At 57.7% G+C, this 21,919-nt stretch overlaps 1 protein-coding gene across 4 annotated transcripts in view; it reads right to left on the bottom strand.

The window, feature by feature from the left end:
* The window catches only part of GNAO1 (G protein subunit alpha o1), a 169,082-nt gene that overhangs the window by 19,643 nt on the left and 127,520 nt on the right, over positions 1–21,919 (bottom strand). For all 4 annotated transcript variants that reach the window (XM_044761536.2, XM_044761535.2, XM_070500671.1 and 1 more), the window contains 3 exons: positions 8,760–8,920; positions 3,082–3,210; positions 957–1,086 (listed from right to left, as the gene is read on the bottom strand). In XM_044761536.2, the coding sequence (XP_044617471.1) occupies positions 957–1,086; positions 3,082–3,210; positions 8,760–8,920 (420 nt within the window). The remainder of the gene's footprint in view (positions 1–956; positions 1,087–3,081; positions 3,211–8,759; positions 8,921–21,919) is intronic.

Genomic DNA, 21,919 nt, shown 5'->3' with positions numbered 1-21,919 from the left:
TGACTCCGGTGACCCTGTGGGTGCCCCACTCCAATAACCAGCTTCCGTCACAGGGCCCTGCAGACAGGCCCATCGCCCTGTGGGCTGCAGCCCAGACGGGGCCGGCTCAGTGGACCCCGAGTTCAGGACAGTCCCAGTGACGGTACAACCACCAAGTCGGCGCTGCTGTGCCAGAAACGGTTCCAAGTACGTCCCGTGATTCCCTCAGTTCATCGCCCACAGCCCCAAAAGGTAGGGACGGCTATCGCCCCCTGTGACAGACACAGCAACTGAGGCAGAGAGGGTGCTGCCTGAACTGGGCAGCACGCCAGGACTCGGCCCAGAGAAGGGCAGCCCTCTCTCCAGGTAAGCACCCCTTTGAAGCCAGGCTGGCAGCTCTCTGAGGCCCCAGACAGAATGACTCATTGATGGCAGGTGGGAACCCAGGCTCGTGTCCTCCAAGGAGGGGCCCAGTGCCCCAGTCGTCACTTACCAGCATGCCACACGCTCGGCTGCCCTTCCCGCTGCCAGGCCCACAGGCCTCTGCTGGAGAAGCCCGGCTGGCACTAGGGGGGGCTGTCAGGGCTAAGAACTGCTAATTCTGTCTCAGGTGCATGCCTGCTTGGCTGCACCCTGGTTTCTTCTAGGGTTGGTTTAATGTGGCTCTGGCCTGACGACCTCTATGACTCTGCTGTTTACCGAAGATCCTCTCACTGACCAAGACCTGAAGTCTGCAGACGTTTGTGGTCAGCCTGCATACAGCCCCAGAGCCAGGGTGGCCCGTGGTGGCCTCTTCTGCACTGATACCATGAGCTATTTGCCCAGCAATATAGTCAAGAGAAAACGGGCATGGCCCACCCGACATTGGAACCCGGCTCCTGCAGCTGGCCCTGCCCCAGAGCCACCATGGGCCACTGAGACCAGTGCAGCAGGTCTTCCCAGTGCCCCCTCTGGCCAGGCGGGCCAGGGCCACTCACCGTGGTCTCGTCTTCGTGGAGCACCTGGTCATAGCCGCTGAGTGCGACGCAGAAGATGATGGCCGTGACGTCCTCGAAGCAGTGGATCCACTTCTTGCGTTCAGATCGTTGGCCCCCGACGTCGAACAGCCTGTGGGGAGACAGGAAAGCTGGGAGTAGTGGGCGGTGGGGCCCAGACAGGTGGGGGACGCCAGGTCAAGCTGTGGGGCAGGAGGCGGAGGGGCCTGGGCACATGGCCTGAGCCTTCCCAGGAGCCCTGCTGACCACTGCCACCCAGCGGGCGGGGGCAGCCATCACTGCAGTCTGTCCCATGACTGGGCTGTGCTCACACAGAGTGACTCAAGGACCTGCCCTTGCATCTCAAGCATTTTCCTGAGGGATGCACCTCCACTGGCCCCTGAGAAAAGCCTCTTCAAGGCCCTCCTCGCAGGGTAACATGCACATCCTGTTCCTGGCTTTTGAAGCATGTCCGTTCATGCCTGCGGTCTGAGCAATGTCCAAACCAGCTAGGGAGGGAGGCAGGCAGGAACTGTCACCTGTTACATGAAGGAAAGTGAGGCCTCTAGGGGTTAAATGCCCAGGGTGCTGGTGAGAGCAGGCCTGGTAGAGCCGGGGTCTGACCCAGGTCTGTCCGTAGACAAAGCCTCTTAGCTCTGCTCTGTGCCACCTCTCCCTGCAGAGGGCTGCCTGCCTCTCCCCATCTCAGACGCCATCCTCCAGGGGGCAGGAGGGCTGTGGGAAGAGACCGTGGGCAGGTGGGGCGGATGTCCTGGAAGTAAGAGGTCAATCTCACAGCCCAGCGCCCTCAGTGAAGGTCTGCAGCCTCCCAGGCCTGGGAAGCCTGTGGGCACACAGCTGCCGGTGTGATTGGCCCTGACCCCGTGTGCACAGAGACCCTGGGCCCTCCAGACAGAGGAGGGCAACCCAGGCACAGACCAGAGTGGGCTTGGAGGAGGAGACAGGTCTGCTTCCGCTGCTGTCCCGCCTCCCTTGGCTCCTGCTTCCCCATCTGAAATACAGGCCGTTGGCCGATGGATGGCCTCGGGGTCCCCTCCACATGCTTACTCTCAGACTCTGCCTGTGGGCAGCGCTGAGCCCAGGAGCCCACCCTGTGCCCCAAGGGGAGAGTGGCAGAAACTGAGGCGACTAGGAGGCAGGAAGCAGCTTGCGGGGGCCGTCTGCCCACTGCTGCACTCTAGGTTCAGGAGAGGTCGGGAAGCCCCCCGCGCCCAGTGTGGCTCCCATGGCCCCGCAGAGAGGCTGCCCATGGACCCAAGGCCTGGGGACAGAACCTCGGCCCCTCACTCTGCACAGGAGCAGGGGCTGGGGAGGTGGGTGGCAAGCGGTCTGGCATCCAGCCCTCCTGGGCAGGCCAGGGGCCAGGAATGGGGCCTTACACTCTCTACCTGCCCGCAGTCCCTGCCCTCCTGGCCGCTCCTGCTCTACCCAACACCCAGAACCACACCTGAAGGCAGGTGGGGGCAGGACAGGGCCTCCCAGGCCTCAGTGCATGAAGTTACCCCACGTGGGGACACAGCCCACCAGCAGAGCCTGAGCAGTCCAGCCTCACACCTCAGGCCCTGTTCTGAGGTGCTCAGAGCCCCTGGGCTTGGGGCAGCCTTGCTCTTCCCAGGCCTCAGTTTCCCCATATGTACCAGGGGAGGGTGGGTCAGCTGATCCCTAAGCCCCTTCCAGATCTGGGATTACGTGGGTCCCCAGGGTGTCACAGATATGGCTTGGGCTTACCCATCCTCATTCCTCACCCCTCCCCACAAGGTGGCCTTGCGGGGGCCACCTGGGTGATCCGCCCCCTCCTCTTCCTCCTCATAAGTCACCCAGAGACAGGCTCCCCCTCCTTTGTCCCTTTAACCCTCCCTGCTCCTCAGAGCTCTACTCTCCAGGACTCCTCTTCCAGGAAGCCTCCCTGCTCACCCCAGCCCCTGCCCTTGGTGAAAACAAACATAGAGACAGATATGACCCCTTCTCATGCCTAACTCCTGTCCCAGCATGAAAGCTCCTCGAGGCAGGGCGATATCTGGGGGCTCCAGATGAGCTGAGGCCGAAAGGCTGCATCCGCCACCTCCTGGCGCCTGCCCCAGGGCTTGGCAGTCGCCTTGGGCCTCACCTGAAGTGAAGGTTCTTGAAGGTGAAGTGGGTTTCTACGATGCCGGTGGTTTTGACCCTGGTTCGGAGGATGTCCTGCTCGGTGGGCTGGTAGTCAGCGGCCCCGATCCGATCCAGGCTGTCCAGGTAGCTGGGATGGCAACACACAGGGACCATGGACCAGGCGCTGGGCACTGCCTGGGGCATGCTTGGCACCCGCTCACAGCCCTGTCCCGCCAGGGCCCCTGGAGAGCCACCAGTGGGATGATGGCACCACCTTGTCCAGGGCCGGGGGCAGTGGGGTGGGGTGGTGACAGGTGGGGAGCTTATGTCCTGGCCTCACATTCTCAGAGCATCTAATTCAGACCGAAAGGGGCTCTGTGCACAGTTCCAGGGACGCTGAGACAAGATGAGACTTTTCAACGAGACTAACATGTTTACCATGCCATTGTGACATTTCCTCATCTTAAAATAACAATGGCAGCAGTTAGGTTCTCTTCTCGACATGTGGGATCCTGTTTCTTCCTTAATAACCCAGTTAAATGTGCTATTTTATAGATTAAAAAAGAGAGCAATGAAAGTAGGTACCACGCCTGGCTGTCAGCAGGGCCTGAAGCCAGCCAGCAGGCTCGAGTGCACGCTAGGGCCAGGGCTCTGCAGTGCTTCCACGAGGCCCCTAGCCCCCGCCCGCCTGACCCATACTTCCCTGGAGTTACCCAGGGCTCTGTGCGCATCCTCTCATTTGATGCCCTCGGAAGGGAGGCTCAGAGGCCACACAGCTGGGCAGTGGCCAGGCCTTGCTGGGGCCCAGGTCTCTGGCATGAGGGCTCTCCTCCCACGCCACCACTTGCCCTGGAGACAGTCCAGGCCTTTGCATGTCACCGTCCAGGCCAAGCACCCGGAAGGGCTTTGGGGTCTGTATGGGTTAGGTCTGAACCCAAGGCTATGGTGGGATCTGGGAAGCTAAGAAAGAGAGAGCGAGGCCAGGCCTGCGGGAAGATTCAGTCATCTATAGAGCCGCCTGGGCCACCCACTCCTCTTGCCTGGGGGTGGGGAACTGCACACAGCCCATAGGGGAGGAGCCCTGAGTATCCGAGCCATGGGATGACGTGGGGTCCCAGGTTACAAGCGGAGGGGCCGCACTTTATCAACACTTGCCCCAGCACCTTCTGGGGGCCGGCTCCCTGGCTTGTGGACGTCTACGAGGCTGGGAAGAGCAGACGCCTTCACCAATGAGGGTGTCCACTGGAAACCCAATACCCCAGCCCTGGCTCCAATCCTTGTGAGAATCTTCCCCAAAGAAATAAAACCAAATGGTGGGTTCCCAGGCTCAGGGAGGGTAAGCCTGAATCATTGCTGGAAAGGGGACGCTGCTGGCATCTGAGCCTGGGCCTGCCTGATGCCAGAGCCAGTGCTCTTGAACAGGCTCCAGCCTCCTCTCCTCTGTGGAAGGACAGGACTGAGGCTCCAGAGCAGACCTGGAAGCTCCGGCCCCGTCAGAGCCCTTCCCAGGCCCGTGGGTGCGGGCTCTGGTCTCAGCCTGGAGAAGCCCCGCCTATCACCTCGCAATCCTACCAACCCCTCTGTGCAGGTCCCTTCCCCGTTCCCAGTGCCTCTGCTTAGAGCCGGTGCTGGTTTCAAAATGACCCCCTCCTGTCGTTTCCTGCTGGCCCCCAGGGCTGGGGAGCCTCTGGTCTTGGCCCTCCTATCCAAGCTCCTTTAGACAGACAAGCTGGCCCTCTGCCTCTGTGTGCCAGCTGAGTCTCACGCAGGGAGCTGTCCCCAGGAGGGAGGGCGAGCAAAGTGGAGTGTGCACCTACTGTAGGTTCCACCTACCCGCTGTCCCAGTGTTGGGACGCGGCAATGAACAAGACGACAAGCCTGACCTTCCTGGAGCCTCTCTTCGTGTGTGTGTCTGTGTGGGATAATTAACAGGGACCTAAGATACAGACCATGTCAGGAGGTGGTAGGTGTCAGGAGGACGGAATCAGGCTGTCAGGCTGGGGCGGCCAACTGGAGGCTGTTACTTGATACAGGATGGTTGGGGGTGCTTCTCAGCCAGGGTCACGGTCAAGTGGAGATGGAGGGGAGTGAGGGAGTGAGCCTCCTGGGGTGCAGCAGAAGACCTCACAGGTACAGAGGCCTGGAGTGGGGGAGGTGGAGCGGGCGCCAGGAAGCATCAAGGATGGTGAGGTAGGAAGCATGGGTGGTGGGAGCAGGTAGCAGTGGGACTGGAGCAGGGTGATGGAGGCGAGGGTGGGGCCCAGCACACGGCCTGGGGGTCACTGTGAGGACTTGGTTTTTACTCTGAGATGGGAGCCCTGGAAGCTTCTGACCAGAAGAGCATTGGAAAATGGCTCTGCTGCTGTACAGAGAGCAGATGGGGAGGGAGGGGCAGGGAGCCCCTTAGGAGCTGTGGTAATCAGGTGACAGGTGGTGGCAGTCATGCCACAGTGGTAGCTGTGCAGGGATGAGAAGTGGGATGGGGGACGAGCCAGTGAAAGCCTCAGAGTGGCAGAGGAAGCTGCTCGTGGCAGGAGGGGCGCAGGCGGAGCAGGTACGGGGGAGCGAGGGGGCAGGAGTCCAGTTGGCAAGAATCAATTTGAGACGCACGAAGATGCCCAAATGGACACTGAGTAGGCAGAACTCAGGAGGGAGGGCTGGGCTGGCCATTTAAATTTGAGCATTGCCCGGGTAGACGAGAAATCTAAAGCAATGAGGCTGGAGGTCACCAGGTGCTCTGTGTGGGCAGGAGAGGCTCAGGGGCTGCACTCAGGGCCTCCAGAGAGGCGACCAGCAGGAAGCGGTGAGGGGTCTGAGAAAGGGTGGCCAGTGAGGACGTCTGAGGCCCAGGAGCTGAGTGGACGGTGCTGCAAGGAGGCGGCCAATGCTGCTGCGAGCTGCAGCCCCCGCAGGAAGCCTGACCACCGAAGGCTGAGCACAGGCCTGGGGCGCCCTTGCCAGTGCAGTCTCTGCGGGGCGCAGGAGTGACGGCCTGGGGGTGGGATGCAGGGAGAAGGGGAGGGGAGAAGCTTGGACAGCAAGCACTGACTCTCAGTGGGGGACTGGGTTTGAGAAAAAGCAACCTGAACCGAACCACAGAACTGTCTTTACAGCCCCTGCTTGGCTGCGCTCGGGTTTCTGGGTTCCTGGGACCTGTCTCAGAGCCATCATTCAGATGGGAGAGGGGAGAGCCAGCCACTTCACAGAGGCCCAGGGCGCCCTGAGAGCGAGAGCCCACCCCGTCTTCCCCTCGGAGCCCTGTGCCCTCACCTGCAAAGTGAGAGGCTTGGACCTTGGGGAGCCATTTGCAGTCTGAGATGTACGAGGCGCCCCCTGGAACCCTGTGACAGCCTGATTAGGCCTCCTGCTCCCTCCTATTGCAACTAATGCACTTTTAACTGTTTTATATGTTGGGCCCAAGATTTTGTCAGAAGACAAGATTGAGCCGATAACAACAACAGCAAAGCCAAGTATGGACCAGAGAGTGTTTAGGGCCCTTCCGAACCCAACAGCCTGTGGGTTCCCTCCCCCGCCTGCATGGAACCTGCCCCAGAGACGAGACACAGAAGACCCCACGGTGGGCGACACAGCAGAGTGCCGTACCATGATGTGGGCAGTGGGAAATTTCGAGGGAGGCGGGCAGAGGAGGAGAGGGGGAGAAGGAAGGCAGATTCCTCAGCTTACTTGGTGGGGAGTTGACAAATACTGACTCAAGCTTCTTATTTTAAGTTATAAAGGTAACCACCAGAAGAACTAAAAATAATCATCTAGCAAAACCCTGGGAGTGGACGTGGGGAAGAGAGGAGGCAGGAAGGAAAAAAGGAAGGGAGGGAGGGAAGGAAGAAGGAGGGAGGGAAGGATGGAAGGAGGGAGGGAGGGAGGAAGGAAGGGAGGGAGGGAGGAAGGAAGGGAGGGAAGAAAGGAGAGAGGACAGGAGGGAGGAAGATGAGCCGAATTCAAGTTTCACAGCTGCAGGTGATTAAATACCCTTTAAAGTTGAGGGCTCAGGTTTTTTTGGACACCACCGGAACAAATAAATGGAAATAGTTCAAAGTAGGAGGAGGAAAGGCCTGGGAGGGGGAGTTTACTAGTAATTTTATGCATTTCTATACTGTTTAAAAATTTTTTGGGGTGACAGACAAGAAATAATGTACAACTGAAATTTCACAATGATGTAAACTATTATGAATCTCAACTAAAAAAATTGTTTTTGTAACGGATTCATGTTACAATTAGTTAAATGGGTAAAAATTTAGGTGGGGAGCATGATTTGATGCCGAGGGGCCCCAAGGGTAGTGGGGGGATGGGGAGGCCCTGGACTTGGGCCAGCAGCGGGCGGGGGGAGAGCAGGGAGGAGGGCTCTCTGGCCTGAATGGCTCAGGGGAAGACCCAGGTCTGCAATTTGAGTGCACACACAGCTGTGGATTTGAACCTCACTCCCCTGCCCACCAAGGTGCCCCTGGGGGCTCATCAGGGCCTGGGGCCCGGGTCGCTACCACGTGGGACACAGGACCGAAGCACTTGCCCCATGGACAATCCAGGCGTGCCGAAATGGGAAGACGCTCTGGCCTCTCTCAAGTCTCAAGCGTGTTAGCCGTCATCACGGCCAATGGAAACGTCCCAACACCCATTAGTGAATGCTGTTGTCTCGGCCCTGGCCTCCGGTACATCAGCATCAGGTAGATCAGGGCTTCTTAATTTTGGCACTATTGACGTTTTGGGGCCAGAGAAGTCTTTGTTGTGGGGGCCATCCTGTGTACTGTGGGATGTTCAGCAGCACCCCCGGCCTCTACCCACTAGACGCCTAGTCCCTAGTCAGCATAATCAAGAGTGTCTCCTAGGAGCAAAGTGGCCCCGGCTGAGCACACTGACTCAGCCAGCAGATCAGTGTCAGAGCACATGCACCCTAAGACAGCGAGTTTAAGCCCAGAGGCTCCCACTGAAAAGCTGGGCACAAGACTGCAAAATTGGGGTGCATTTCCTGAAAGCTGGGGTGCAATCCCAATGTCCTCAAGACGGAAAACATGTCCTCAATGAAGGCGAACCATGCCAGGGGTCTGGGGCCTCTGATCCAGGAGCCAAGGGCCTGTAACCTTACGACCTCAGAGTCACCTGGAGTGACGAAGCTGCAGCCCTGTGGTCCGGCTGTCGCAGGAAGGGCCCGCAGGCCGCCTCTGCCCTCCCTTTCAACACTCTCTGGCTTCACTGGGCCTCCTTCCACCCCTTCATCGCCTCTTCTTCCCTCCCCCTCTCTTCCCTTCTCCCCTTCTCACTTCTTTCCTTCCCCTTATTTAGTTATAACAGTATTAAAGTACGTTTGATTATTTATTATATTTATTGGATGGATTACATCGTCCTTATTTTCAATTTTAAAGATAAAGGAATCCAAAGTTTATTATTTTCTCTAAAATAAAACAAAATGGTGCCATATAAGTTATTTTCTGCCTATATGGCTCTTGATTTGTACTTATGGGGTCAGAGGTTCTCCAGGAAAAAAAAAGTTGCCACACTGAAAACCCTCCTTCTGGGGGGCCAGGCCCTCTCCAGAGCAAGCAGGTGACGGCCGGGCCTACGGGTGCCTCCCCTCCCTCCCAGACACCTGCGGGAACATCCCACAGCAGCTCCCAGGCCGGCCCAGGGGCCCTCCACCCCCTCCCGCACCTGCACCACTGCTGGCGCCTCCTGCCGGGCACTCACTATTTGGCGGAGTCGTTGAGCTGATACTCCCGAGACCTGTTGAAGCACTCCTGGATTCCTGAGTCGCCCCAGAGTCGCATCATGGCGGAAAGCAGCTCTGCAGAGAAGGGCTCGGTGTCTTCCATCCGACTCACCACGTCACACACCATCTTGGCGTCGGCCTGTGAGGAGAGACGGATGGTGGCTTTGAGGCCTGACTGGGGACAGAAGCCCTGGCTGGGCACCTTCCAGGGCACAGGGACAATGGCTCAGCCCTTGGCCTGGTCAGGAGAAGCGGGCCACCAGCCGAACACGCCCACACCTGCAGCCCGTGCAGTCTGACTGCCAGGGCCCCGGGGGACGAGCGCCTCCAGGGCCGTCTGTCACAGGGTGGGTCCTAGAGCGGCAGTTCCCCACCAGGCCCCACGCAGCCTGAGGGGCTTCTGTGCACAGCAGGGCAGTGTGCGAGGGCTCTGTTCTCCGCCCCCCAACTCAACCAGAGTGGCTCTGCTTTCAACTCTTCGAAAACTGGGGTTTTGCATAATTTGTTGGGGGGGAGAAAACCACTGTTCTTGGCTAACGTTCTAATTTTCTATACTTCTCACCCAGGTGGAGTAAAGTGGGCAGAACTGGGCTAGATCAGGGAGCGGGGCATTTTGGTTATTTGGGAATTCCAGTTAGCTGGGGCCCGGGCCCTAGAGGAGCTGTACCTTGGGTTTCGGGGGTTGGGGGTGAAGATGTTGGTTCTCGCTTCAGGTAAAAATGCCTGACATCCGTATTAAATCTTCAGAGCTTAGGCCCTTGGATGGCCCAAAGTTAAAACCTAATTTTATTAAGTTTTAGTTACTTATTTGCCCTTGACCTTTGGCCTGCCTTTCCCTGGAGGCTGGGGGAGTGCAGACGAGAAGGGTCGGGGATGTGTAACGAGATAGGGAGGCCACCCTTTCTCTGCCTCCTGCCCCTCCCCCCTGGGTGGGGGGCGTAATGTGCACACACATGGAGGCCGGGACTCGGCTGGAACGGCATAAAAGCGTTCCATAGTTAACGGGTACTTTCCCTGTTCCCCTCATCTTGGATACCAAACAGGGTCACCCCTTTTCAAAGGCTGCCATCAAATACACGTAACACGAAAGCCAGGAAGGTAATGGTCTTTGAGGCTCCTGGAGAAGTCACAGGCTTCACCATCACTAGCACCTTGCACAGGCATGTGGCACCTTACAGTTTCCAAAGGACGCTCCTGTGCACACACACAGCTTCCTTAGAATTTCACAACCACCTCCCGAGGGAGCTGTAGGAGCTGTGGGAAAGGCTGAACCCCTGGCCATGACGAGAAATGATTGCTGTTTTAAGGGACTGAGTTAGGGGAAGCTTGTTAGATGGTACCGTTGTGGCAATAACTAACTAGCACAGCGGTCACTGTGCTACTATCCTCATTTTACAGGTCGAGAAGCTGAGGGTCAGAGAGAGGCAGGCCCTCACCTACAGTCACAGGTTGTAAGTGGCAGGGCTGGGGCTCCAGATCAGAAGCCTCTGACTCCAAGACCAGCCTCTGTGATGAGACCCCCCCATGTGCTGACAGCAGTCGCTGACTACAGCAAACGATGCTGATGGAGGGAGGGGTCCACACAGAGGGGAACGTGCATTAACCAGAAGGTCCGCGCTCCATCTCAGACAACCGCTGCTTTTAACGTCCAGGTTGGAGCAGGTGAGTGTGCAAGAGAGCTGCTGCGGAGCCCGTGCACACGCTGGGGCCTGCCCGAAGGCTGCCTCCAGAGGGCCCTGCAGAGGGAGGGCTCCTGCCTCTGCCCCTGGGCTGCTCCAGGCTGCAAAGTTTGGGAGTTAGTGCCCAGGACAGATAGGAGTTGGTGGGCAAATACCCTGACTTCCTTGCCCTCACAGGGAGATGATTCTGAGATGTCTTGGAGTGTCTCAGAGGATCACAAGGGGGCCTGAGCCCCAGCTGCCCAAAGCTGCAGCCCACCCATTACTGCCTCCGTTATCCCTTACTCTTTCCCTCCCTTCCCCGTGTCATGTCCCCCTCCCTCGGTGCCTACTGAAATGACCTCCCACATAAACTCCTTGTCTCACCCAAATCCTTGTCTCAGGGTTGGCTCCTAGAGGAACCCAAACCAGGACAACACGGTGCCTGTCTGAGCCCAGGCCCCAGGCAAACATGTCTGCTGAGTCTTCACATAATTCTCTGCGTGACAGGGCCTTGCTCAGACCACTGTTGTGACCCCAAAGCCAGAAGAGAGCCACCCACGTGGGCCCTCTGGCATGCAATCCCTCAGTGGGCGCTGAAGAACACCTCTGCCTTGTGGCCACTGCCCACCCCAGGCACCATGGTCCACCTGCTGGGCACTGCAGAGCATCCCAGTGACAGTGAAACAGGTGCAGGTGGGAGCACAAGGCCAGGCGAGGAGGGGGCATGGGAGCGTGCTGGACCCCTCACGTCCAGAAGCCCACAGTCCAGCGGGGCCCAGGCCAGCTTCCCGTCCAGGTCAGGGGCCTGGGAAGGCAGGTGAGGGAAGCCCAGGCCTAGAAGGGGATGAGGCAGCTGTTGGGCACATGATCCATGCTGGGCCTACTGTGGTCCTTCCTTGGGAGTTTTCAGTGGGGTGAGCTTAAGAGGACATGTCCCACACTCAGTGGTGTCATCAAGACCACGTCCCACTCATGGAGAAGCCCCTAGGAAAGAAGCTACCAGAAAGAAGCAGGAAAGCATCAAAGTGTTCAGGCCCCCTCACCCTCTCTGTGGCCTGGCCCCTTATACAAACCAGGCCCCAGACAGCACTCGGGGAGGCAGACCAGGGGGCAGAGTGGGCCCTAGTGGGTCTACCTGGGCTGGACCATTGGTGCCAGCACTCCTGGGACCCGTCCTCCAGCCATCTTCCCCCGGTTTCAGCCAGCACGGGTTGGGGCCCATGGTGAGACGGGGCCCTGGTGGGGGCCAGGGGCCCTGGTGGGGGCCAGGAGTGAGGCCTGCCAGGCCCGCCTTCTCCCTGACCTCTCGGGCCCTCCAGAATCAGGGTCTTTTATTCATGGGCACAGTAATTATCACTACACCATTACTCCATTCTCAAGCCCTTTTGACCCCCCAGCCATCTGACGGAGCCGGAGGAGAGACAGATGCCCCAGCCCCCCATGGCACGGAAGTGAGTGGGAGCAGCTAAAAATCTGTAGGTGTCCTTTGGGGTGGGACAGACACAAAGCAAAGGAGGTCAGCGCCCGGAAGACTTGTGGCTGACGACAAAAGTTTCTGTATGAAGGTCCGTGGGGCCAAAGCCTCCGCGGGGTCTCTTCCAGGATTGAGCTATCTGGCGCCGCAGCTGTTTACGCATCAGCCTGCCTACTGCATGAGGTGCAGGAGGCTCTGGCGGCCGTGTCCCCCCAACTGCCTGGCCCGGGAGGAGGCTACAGCTGGCCAGGAGGCTAGCAGGCCGGGCCCACATGCTGGCCAGACCCAGCTTCCTGGGGACAGTGTCCCATAGACCTCAGCTCTCTGCTTCCTGAGTCACCCTCAGCTGACTTGGAGGGCTGCCCACCGACAGAGCCTGGCCTCCAGGGTTCTGGGCCTCGGAGATGAGTTTCTTCAGCCTCTGAGCCTACCCTGGGGGCAGCGACCTGGGAAGCTGGCCCTGGGGCCTGAGCGTGGGGTGCCTTAGACAGATGGTGACTCAGGGGGGTGAGGGGTGTGCATGCTCCACCTGCGGCTAAAAATAGGCCCATGAGCCAGGGGCCGAGGTGCTGACGCTGCTCTGCCCGACGCCTGGGCGACCTGGGGAAGGCCCGTCCTTACCTGGCTCAGTGGGCTGTCCCATCTGTGGGACGTGGCGGTGAACCTGGCCGGACCATCCCAAACTTCCTCCTTCAGGCCCACCTTCACGGTTTCTGCTCCATCCGGGAGAAGGGAGTCAGGACCAGGGTGGTGGGCAGAGCGAGACTGCCTGCTGGATGACAGACCCTCCAATCTGGGCGCCCGAGAGCCACAGCGAGGGTGTGAGTTATAAGCCATGGGCCTCCACAAAGCCACTCTGGACTCCCATGTTGGCTCCTGTGTGCCTGACCTGGAATTCTGTGTATCCCATTCCGGCAGGACGTACTGCTCAGCCCGGGGAAGGCTGGACTCGACGGTTTCCCAGGAAGTCACCAGTGGACAGCCTGGAAGTCTGGGCTCTCCCCCCAGCTCCACATCACCGAGGTGTGGTGGTGGCACAGGGCCCGTCCTGTGCTGGCAGCGCCCCGCCCGCCCTGCTGCTCAGACTCAAAGAGTAGGAGCCATCCTTGGTTTTGCCGCTTCCCTCCAATGTCCTGTGTGTGGTGCTTTTTCTCTCAAATCTGTTTCCCATCAGTCCGCTTCTCCCATCTCCCCTCGCACATCCCCGAGTCCAAGCCCGTGCCGTCTTTTTCCCGGCTGCCCCTCGTCCCCTCCCCAGGGCTCCCTGCCTCCCTTGCTTCTCACCAGTCTGTTCCCTACATAGCAGCCTGCAGGAGATGGTGAATTTCCTCCTAACATCACGTTTCCTCTTCTCTCTTAGAAAAAGAACCCCCAAATTTTAACTGGATACACTGATATCCAACCACAAGCTTACATTTCCTAATTTTTCTTGTAGCTAGGTGTGACCAAGTGAAAGTTCTACTCAATGAAAAGTAAGCCAAAGTTTAGTGAGGTCTTTGGAAAAGTCTTTTTAAAGGGAGGTTGAACCCTTTTTCTCTCACTTCCTCCTTCCTAACGCCTGGAACTTGGATGTGATGGTTGGAGCTCTAGCAGCCAACCTGGATCATGAAGACAAGGTCTACACCCTAGGGATCAGGGAACGGTGATCTGAAAACAGCCTAGGTCATTGACAACTTTGTGGACACTCCATACCATCTGGACTTCTTTATTTTTTACATTTAAAATAAATGTCTATCCTATTTAAGTCATTATTTCCAGGTCTCAGATATTCAGTCAAACCCAATACTAATGGATATACTAATTCTTCCCGTTTAAACCCTTTCAATAGCTTCCCTTCATTCCTAAATCCCAAACTCCTTCCCTTGGCCTCCAAAGCCCCTGCCTGTCTCTGTCCTAACCTCCTCCCACCTTTCCCTCTCAAGGCGCTCGGAACACAGCCCTTCTTGCTGCTCCCCAAGTAAGCCAGCATGATCTCAGCTCAGGGTGCTCCGTCTGCCCGGATCCTCCTTGACCTGGCTCTTCCCTGTCTCAAGTGTCACTGCCTCTGGGAAGCCATCCTCGATGCCCCCAGGCAGTCTGCCCCCACAGTGCACTGCCCACACCATGTCACAGCTGGTGCTGCAGGTGCCTGCCCCTCAGGTGCCAAGTCTCACCCTGCCCGGGTCTCGCCCAGTGCTTTGTGAACAGCTGGTGCTCCGCGGCACCTGTGGGATGGATCCCTTGGCACTTTAATACCAGGCATGGCCCCCATTTCTCACTTCATCCTGTCTATCCCCCAACTCTTCTCACCTTGTCCATTTCAACGCTAGTTGCACCTAACTTAATCATGACAGCGCCTCTCCCAGGTGGCCATCCTGTCTCACAGACGGGAGACTGAGGCTCAGAGGTGAGGTAACTCGCTCAAGATCACGCAGCTAGTAAGTAGGAGAGCTTGGACCTGAGGCTACCCTCTCTACTGTGCTCCAGCCAGCAGCCCTGGACTTGCATCTCAGACCATGCCTGGCCGCCTGAGGCCAGAGCTGAGGACTCACCTGTGCCCAGCCCAGCCCCCTGAGCAGAGGGGAGGGAGACGGGTAGGAAGGGTCAGGCTTGGCGGGAAGGGGGGTCTTGCCAGTACACCACGGAGGACTGTGGGGATGCCAGGCTGGACCCAGCCCTGTGGTGCCAGGCTCAGCAAGCCATGAACAGGGCCAGAGGAGGCCCCTGTCCCTTTGCCTGTCTGCCTTCGGGGATCGAGGGCCCGGGGCTCACACGGGGCCTGAACTTTCTGTCCTGGTCTCCTTCTGGGACAGTGGTGCCCCCACACTTTCTAACACCGTTCCCCTGCTACAGCCCCATGGCACTGCTGCCTTTTGCTGGTCAGAGCATGCCCCACTGTCTGGGCAACATGAGGTAGGACAGACACACGCAGGGACTCAGGCAGACTCAGCAGGCCTGACCTATGGCGTTTTACTCAGTGGAGATGCTGGGGCTAACTTCCCCGGAAAACACTTGCTGCCACCCAGGCCGTGCCACAGGAGAGATGGCTGCCACCAGCTTCAAGGGGCAGAGCAGGGCCTGCCCCAACCCTCTGCTCAATCCTCTCCATCACGTGGCTTCCATCCCCTTGTTTTCTGGCAGCAGAGCCCCAGCTTTTTTGAAGGAAAGCACCCTTTCCCCTACTCAGTCTGAGCAGTTTTAGGGGCTCACTCTGTCCCCTGTTCCAGTGAGGGACACATGGTCTGGGCCTGGTCAATCCATCATGGTGGCCTCCGTGAACAGTTTGGGGAAGACAAAGAATCCATACTAACAACTAGCCCCCACTGCCCCAACCAGCCCCAGGACATTTGTACAAACTATTAGGACAAAGAGACTCCCAGAGGGAGGGCCCACCTGAATGTGGAGCCATTACTGAGGAAAGCAGAGCTGAGAGAGGGAGACACTCTGAGTCACAATAACATGTCGACACCTGGATCCAGCTACGCCTGCTGCCGCATATGCCTCTGGCTTTCCAGTTACTTAAGTCAATCAATCCCAACCGTTCTAAACCTGTTGAGGATGTTTTTGTTTGTTTGGTTGATCTTTGCACTTGCACCCCAAATAGTCCTGACTATTACACTTCCTGGTCTGCTGAGGCCACCTGCAGGCTGACCTCCTCCAGAAAGACTCCTCCCATTACTGCAGCCCACACAGTTCCTCTGGCGTCTGACTCCCCTCCTCTCTTACTGTCTGGACCACGGCCTGGTGCTGTGCTGTGTTTCCTGTGTGGGTGGCCTTCTCTCTGCCATGGGACTGTCACGGCCCAAGGTGTGTTGTGGGCCTGGGAGGCAGTTTGGTGGGATTCCGGACAGTCCTGGAAGGAGTTTAAACAGGTTGCTTACTGACGTGTGTGCCTGGCAGGGCCCTGCACAGCCGAGGGCACAGGGCACTCCTCATTGTGATGTTGTCACACCAGCACACCCAGGCCCGAGCCACTAAAGGCCTGTGCCCCCCTTATTAACACTAACAGAGACACGTCCTAGACGCCTAAGATGCCTCTGGGGGCAGCAGGTCCCCTGAGACTCAGTTAGGGAGCCGTCTGCTGGCCCAGGGCCAGGAAGGCAGGCCCTGCCTGAGGGGTGAGGGAGTGGGCCCCTCTTTCCACCATGCCCCCTGCTGATCTGAGGCCCAGCTGCAGAGGAGGGGAGAGCATGACTGGTGCACTTCCTCAGAGGGACAGGCTGGGTGGCATAGGTCTGGCAGTCACTAAGTGCCCAGATGCTCCCCTGGCCATCCTCTGCCCGCTGGGACTGCCTGTACTCTGATGTCCAGCTACCACGCCACCCCCCTGCTCTGAGGAGCCTCCTCTGACCACCCCCTTTGGTCACTCCCTGCTCTGGCTGCCTTGTCCTGCTCCAGGCAGCTTTCTGGGGGCTCAGGCCACAGGCTCGGGGCCACCCAGGCCTGGGCTCCCAGCTCAAGCAGGGCCTTAATCTTTCTGTGGCTTGGTGTCCTCCCCTGAGAAACGGAGATGACGGTGTCACCATTTGTCACAGGGCTGTCAGTAAGCTTACAGAGGACACTAGCACAGGGACGGCATCGAGGGGTGGGCTGTGCTGCTGCCCCACTTCCCGAGCTGCCCAGAGGCCACAGAGAGACCAGAAGGCCAGCCTGCAGCCCTGGTGATGCCAAGGGCAGGAAGGGGTGGGACGTGCTGGGGCACGGCTGGGACTGTGCACTTCTGAATGTGAGCCGCAGGCAAGATGTCATTCTTACGGGTGTGGGATCAGGAGGCTCTGTGGAGCTTGTGACTTCCCCAGGACACCTGCAGGATTCTTTTTACCTCATCAGTGATTTAAAAAGAGCATTCACTTTTCTTTTCATTGCAGCCAGGATGACCTTTCTGGTTAAATGGCGTCTTACTCATAATGTTGACACAGAAATGGTTTAGCTGCTCTGGGTGGAGATGAGGTACTTTTGGGAAATCCCACGACTCTGGAGAACCCCTAACAAAAACCTCTGCATGGTATCCATGAGCATCTGGAGAAAGGGATGTGCAGGTGGAGATGGGGCCCACGGACAGTTCTAGTGTTTGGTGGGTGGGGAGCTCAGCACAGGGTACCTCCCAGTAATGGGCCACCCTGGGCCACTGGGGGGGAGCAGGGCGCCCAGGGTGGTGGTGAGGGTGGCCATGTCCTTGAACTGGCAGTACACAGTGGTCCCACATTGTGGTATACAGGCCAGGGGCCTCCCGCCATGAGGACATGTGCTGCTGGGGACTGGCCATGAGTGTGCATGGGAAGCAGCACCTGAGATCCAGGTGACAATCAGTGGGACTACCCATGGCATCTAGACGTGAGGGGCTCTGCTTCCAGACAGCTATCTCCCATCAGCCAACTGGTCCTTGCCCTCCTGTGCACCCTGGCTCCCACCTGCCAGTGCACAGACAGGCCCCCTCACACCCACTTCTGCCTAGCATCTCCTGCTCTCCCTTCTCAGAGATGTGGCTGGTGCTTCTGCTACAACGGGGGGCAGGATGGGAGGGAGTGGTGACCACAGGAAGCTGGCATCAGCCCAGCTGAGCCACTGGCAATGAACATCACACGTTTCCACTCATGCCAGGGACTCGGAAGTGCCCAAGTGTGCTCACCATCTGAAACTGAGACAGCTAACTGCACATAACACCTCGGTCTTCAGAACTCTTCCCTTCTCTTTAGGCCAACGTGGACTCTTCAATAAACAATCAATAGCAAAGAGGCTTGGAGCTAAAAGTATAATAGAGAGCCTCCCTCCCAAGAGATGAGATGCCAAGGACACGGCGGGGAAGTGAACAGGGACCTTCAGTCAGGTGACCCAGGTTCAACCTGGCCCTGTGGCTTTTTAGCCGTGTGACCTCGGACAGACCACTTCACCTCTCTGAGCCTCTGCTCTCTGGTGAGTTCCCACCTTGCAGCGTCGTTTGTGCAGCTGAGACAGGCTAAGGATGTGACATAGCTTTGCAACATAAAGAGCCCTGCAAATGTTAGTTATTATAAGCAAAGATGAAGTCCTCAGACACAAACAACAAGCTGACACAGAATAAGCCCGCCCTGCAGGAGACTTTTCAGGCAAGCATGATAATCTTGATAACAATAATCATAGTAATTATAATAATAACCCCTTGCATGTGAGGAGCTGCTTTGGATCTTTCAGAGTTTTCCTCCATCTCTAATCTTTTAGGCTGAGTGAAGTGTGAGTGCATGCGGGTACACACACACACACACACACACACACACACGCACGCACGTACCCAGGCCTCTAGTTGCAGGGAAAGCCTCCGTCCTGCCTGCTCCACCCCACGCACTGTAGTTGGCCCGGCTCCCACCAGGGGGCAGGAGTGCACAGTCCAATGGGGTGGGAGTGCGAGCTGGACAAGCCAAGCCCAAGAGACGAGGAGGGCAGGGCCAGGTCCAGTGGGCACAGCTGCCTTTCTTGGCTGCCCACCCTGTTCCTCAGGGGTGGGGGGCAGATGGACCCCAGCTGCTGGAGGCCCGGTCTGGAGACTGCAAGTCCAGCAGGTGGAGAATGGCAGGGGGCATTCTGGGCACTTAGTAATGCAGACCCATGCCACCCAGGCCTGTCCATCTACAGAGATGCACGTCACATTCTCTCTCACACAGGAGAGCGCCCTCCTCCTCTGCAGCTGGGCCTCAGAACACCGACAGGCAGCAAACGGGCCCACTCCCTCACCCCTCAGACAGGGGCCTGCTTTCCTGGCCCAGGGCCGGCAGACGGCTCCCTAACTGTGAGCCTCAGTGGAAGTGGTGCCCGCAGGGGCATCTTACGCATCTGTGAGACGTCTCTGTTAGTGGTAATAACTGGGGCACAGGCATTTAGTGGTTGGGGGCTGGGCGTGCTTGAGGCTCTTTCTTCACTTGGACTTAGGGGTCTTAGCAAAGCCTGTGCCAAGAGCACGCCGTCAGTTCGTAGGGTCTCCAGGGGCAGCGGGGGACCTCATAGGTCTACCACTTGCCTTAGGGAAGGGAACATTCCTGGTTCCGCAGAAAGATCCTGCAGCACAACCAAGGATTTGGTGCTGTTTCCAATCTGACCTCCTTTCAAATCTGCCCACCCCTTCTCCCTCTGCCCATCCACAGATCCCTGTATTACTGACCCAGGATACCTACCTACCAACACCACGCATCCACCCACTTAGCCACCCTCCCATCCATTACGTCATCTACCCATGAGCCACCTTGTTCATCTATCCACTTGCTCCACACCCCGCCATCCCTCCCTTTACCTCCCTTCTGTTCTTCCCCAGCATCTGTCTATCCCTTAATTATTCATTAGTGCACCATTCCTTCCATTCCTCTTTGATCCAGCTAGCCACCCACCTGTTCATCCACCCACTTACTCATGCATCCACTGTACACCCACTGCTGAGTGGGGTCTTGGCCTTAAGAGCTTCATGTTTGGCATAAAGAGAACATATCACCGGAATCTCCTCAGCCCTTTATCTGGTGCCCTGAACACATCAGGGACAACTGCCCCTTGACTGTCCCTCCCTCTGTCCCATGACACCCCTCTTTGTCCAGGGCCTATGGCCTTGTAAAGGAAGGCTCTCCTAAGATCTCCAGCTGGGTTCAGATGGTAGTCCAAACTTTCTGGATTCTTCAGGGATTTGTCTGAAGCCCTTTTGAGCACCTTATCTGTTTGGGCCCAGGCTGCCTCCTGTGGAGGTCGAGAAGGCTTGGGTTTTCTGAAAGATCTCACTTTCTGAAGGATCACACCCTTTACAGTCTCTGAACATTGGATCTCCCAGTGGTTCAGAAGCAGCCCTTTCTGCTGGCTTACTACATATCTTCAAGAACCAGGGGCTGGGTGGTGAGAGAGGCCTGAATCTCTCGAGGCCCTGTCACTGGTGTCAGCACTTGAGATATAAGTTTCCACCTGGACACCACCTGCTTGGCCCTGCAACTGTGTGGTTTCCCACCCCCGGCCCTGGCCCAACTTAAGCAGAAGAAACCAGTGCTAGACCAGCGAATGTTCCTTTACCACAGGCTGCCTGAGCACCTTCCCAGTGCTGCACCCAGGCTGGGTGCTAGGGCCAGAACAGCCAGCAGGATCTGGCCTTGCTGTTCAGCAGAGGCAGCAGACACATCAAGCACAAGCTGTGGAGTCAGGCAAGGCCCATCCACAGAGGCACCACTGAGAAAGGGCTGGGTCCCAACGAGAAACTGGAGTGTGGCCAGGGATGCGAGGGGAGCACGACTGGGAGATGCGCAGTCAGGGCTTAGCTTGCCCAGAAGGCAGGGCACAGATCAGACACCAGTCTTCCCTGAGGAGGGAACTGAGGGCCGTGCCAGGACCCAGCGGGTCCTGGAGGGTGTCAGATGCCCCTCCAGCCATCTGCACAGCCTGAGAACAATGGCAGGGCCTGGAGGTCCACACAGCCCTTAGACATTACAGTAAGAACGGCCACCCTGCCTGCACAGCTGGTCCACGTGTGTGAACTTGTCCGTCTTGATGGGGAGGCAGCCTGGGTCCCATCGCAGAGCAGCTCTGAGGGTGTGAAAACTCTCCCTGCGGAGCCTCACAGAGCGAGGGCTGACACTCCCTGAGCGTGGGGCTGGGTGTCCACTCTCTCCTTGTGCTCCCAGGCTCCAGGCCCTTGGGGCGCTGGCCTGGGCCTGAGCTTTCAGCCCCTCCGCAGCTCAGATGAAGCCGCTTCCTTCGTGTGTCTCCTAAAATCACACTGGCCCGGCGTCTGGTGCCAGTGTCAGGTAGGGAGGCTGGCAGGGGAGAGGGCAGCAGTCGGTCCACAGCTTCCGAGCAAGAGATGCCCAGGCCAGTGTAGAAGAGGTGAGGGCCCATGGAGGAGGCTGGCGCCTCAGCCAGTGCCGGCCTGCCAGAGCACAGAGAGGTGTTCTATGTGTGTGACCGGCAGAGACGGGGGACTCAGGACAGAGGCCATCCTGGGCCCTGGGGGGCACTGGTGTGTTTACGTCGCCAAGGCTTCTGATAGACTTAGATCCCCAAGGATAGAGTGCGAACGCCCGCTTGTCCAGAGGTGCAACCGTCACTCCTTTGGGACAGCCTTATGTCGCGCCACTTTCTCTTGGTACCCTTCTCCCCTTGGCAGTCCAGACCTGCCAGTCCATACCTTCTGGGCGTCTCTCCTAGACAGGGGCATGGCGGACAGGGGAACCACCAAGCAGGCACTATTCAGTCAAAAGTAAACTTTAAGGTGAATGGGACAGAAATTTACAAATCCATGGCGCCCTCACCCTCTGCCTCCTTTGCCCTGAGCTCAATGTTCTAAGATAGAGAAAAGATCTAAAATTGGACAGGCTACATTTCTAAGAAATGAACAAGGGCAGAATGAAATTACCCACACAGAGCTCAATCACAGGGAAAGAAAAGTGCTAATGGCCAAGCTCGGCTCTTCAGAACACAAAGTGACGATGGTGAGTAGTTTAATTAGAGCTGCCTCGGCTGGGAGATGTTAGCAACACGATGATGGAAGAGAAAAGATGGATGCTGGAACAGGACACACACGGCATGGGGCTCGGGGCAGCCGAGCAAGTCCTGAAGAGGCCAGGTTGGCTGATGGGTGCCTGCCCTCAGGCTTATTCATGATGCCCTTCCTGTATCCTTGTCCCTTCACTGGAGAACATCAGTTCCTGCACCATGCCTTAAAGTGATCGGACACTGTTCCTGCTCCAAGAGGAGCATGTCACCCTGCTTCCAGGATCTCAGGGACACGGCCTGAAGCAGTGCATCACGTGTCAGAAGATTTGGGATTCAGCCCACGCTCTGCCTCTGACTGGCTCTTGGACCGTGGGCAAGTCTCACCTCCTCTCGTGGTCTCAGTGTCCCCAAATGCACAAGGAGGGGGTTAGCCAGATCAGTGATTCTCAAAGGGTGGTCTGCAGACCCATGCGGGTCTCTGAGGCCCCTTCAGGGGGTCCATAACATCAAAACTGTTTTCATACAATACTAAGACGTTGTTTGCCTTGCTAACAGTGTTAGTACTCGCACTGAGGGTACAAAAGCAATAGCA

Source organism: Equus asinus, chromosome 28 (assembly GCF_041296235.1).
Source record: "Equus asinus isolate D_3611 breed Donkey chromosome 28, EquAss-T2T_v2, whole genome shotgun sequence".
Lineage (NCBI taxonomy): Eukaryota > Metazoa > Chordata > Mammalia > Perissodactyla > Equidae > Equus > Equus asinus.
Note: the sequence above shows the minus strand (reverse complement) of the source record. Positions and strands in the feature narration are given on the sequence as shown.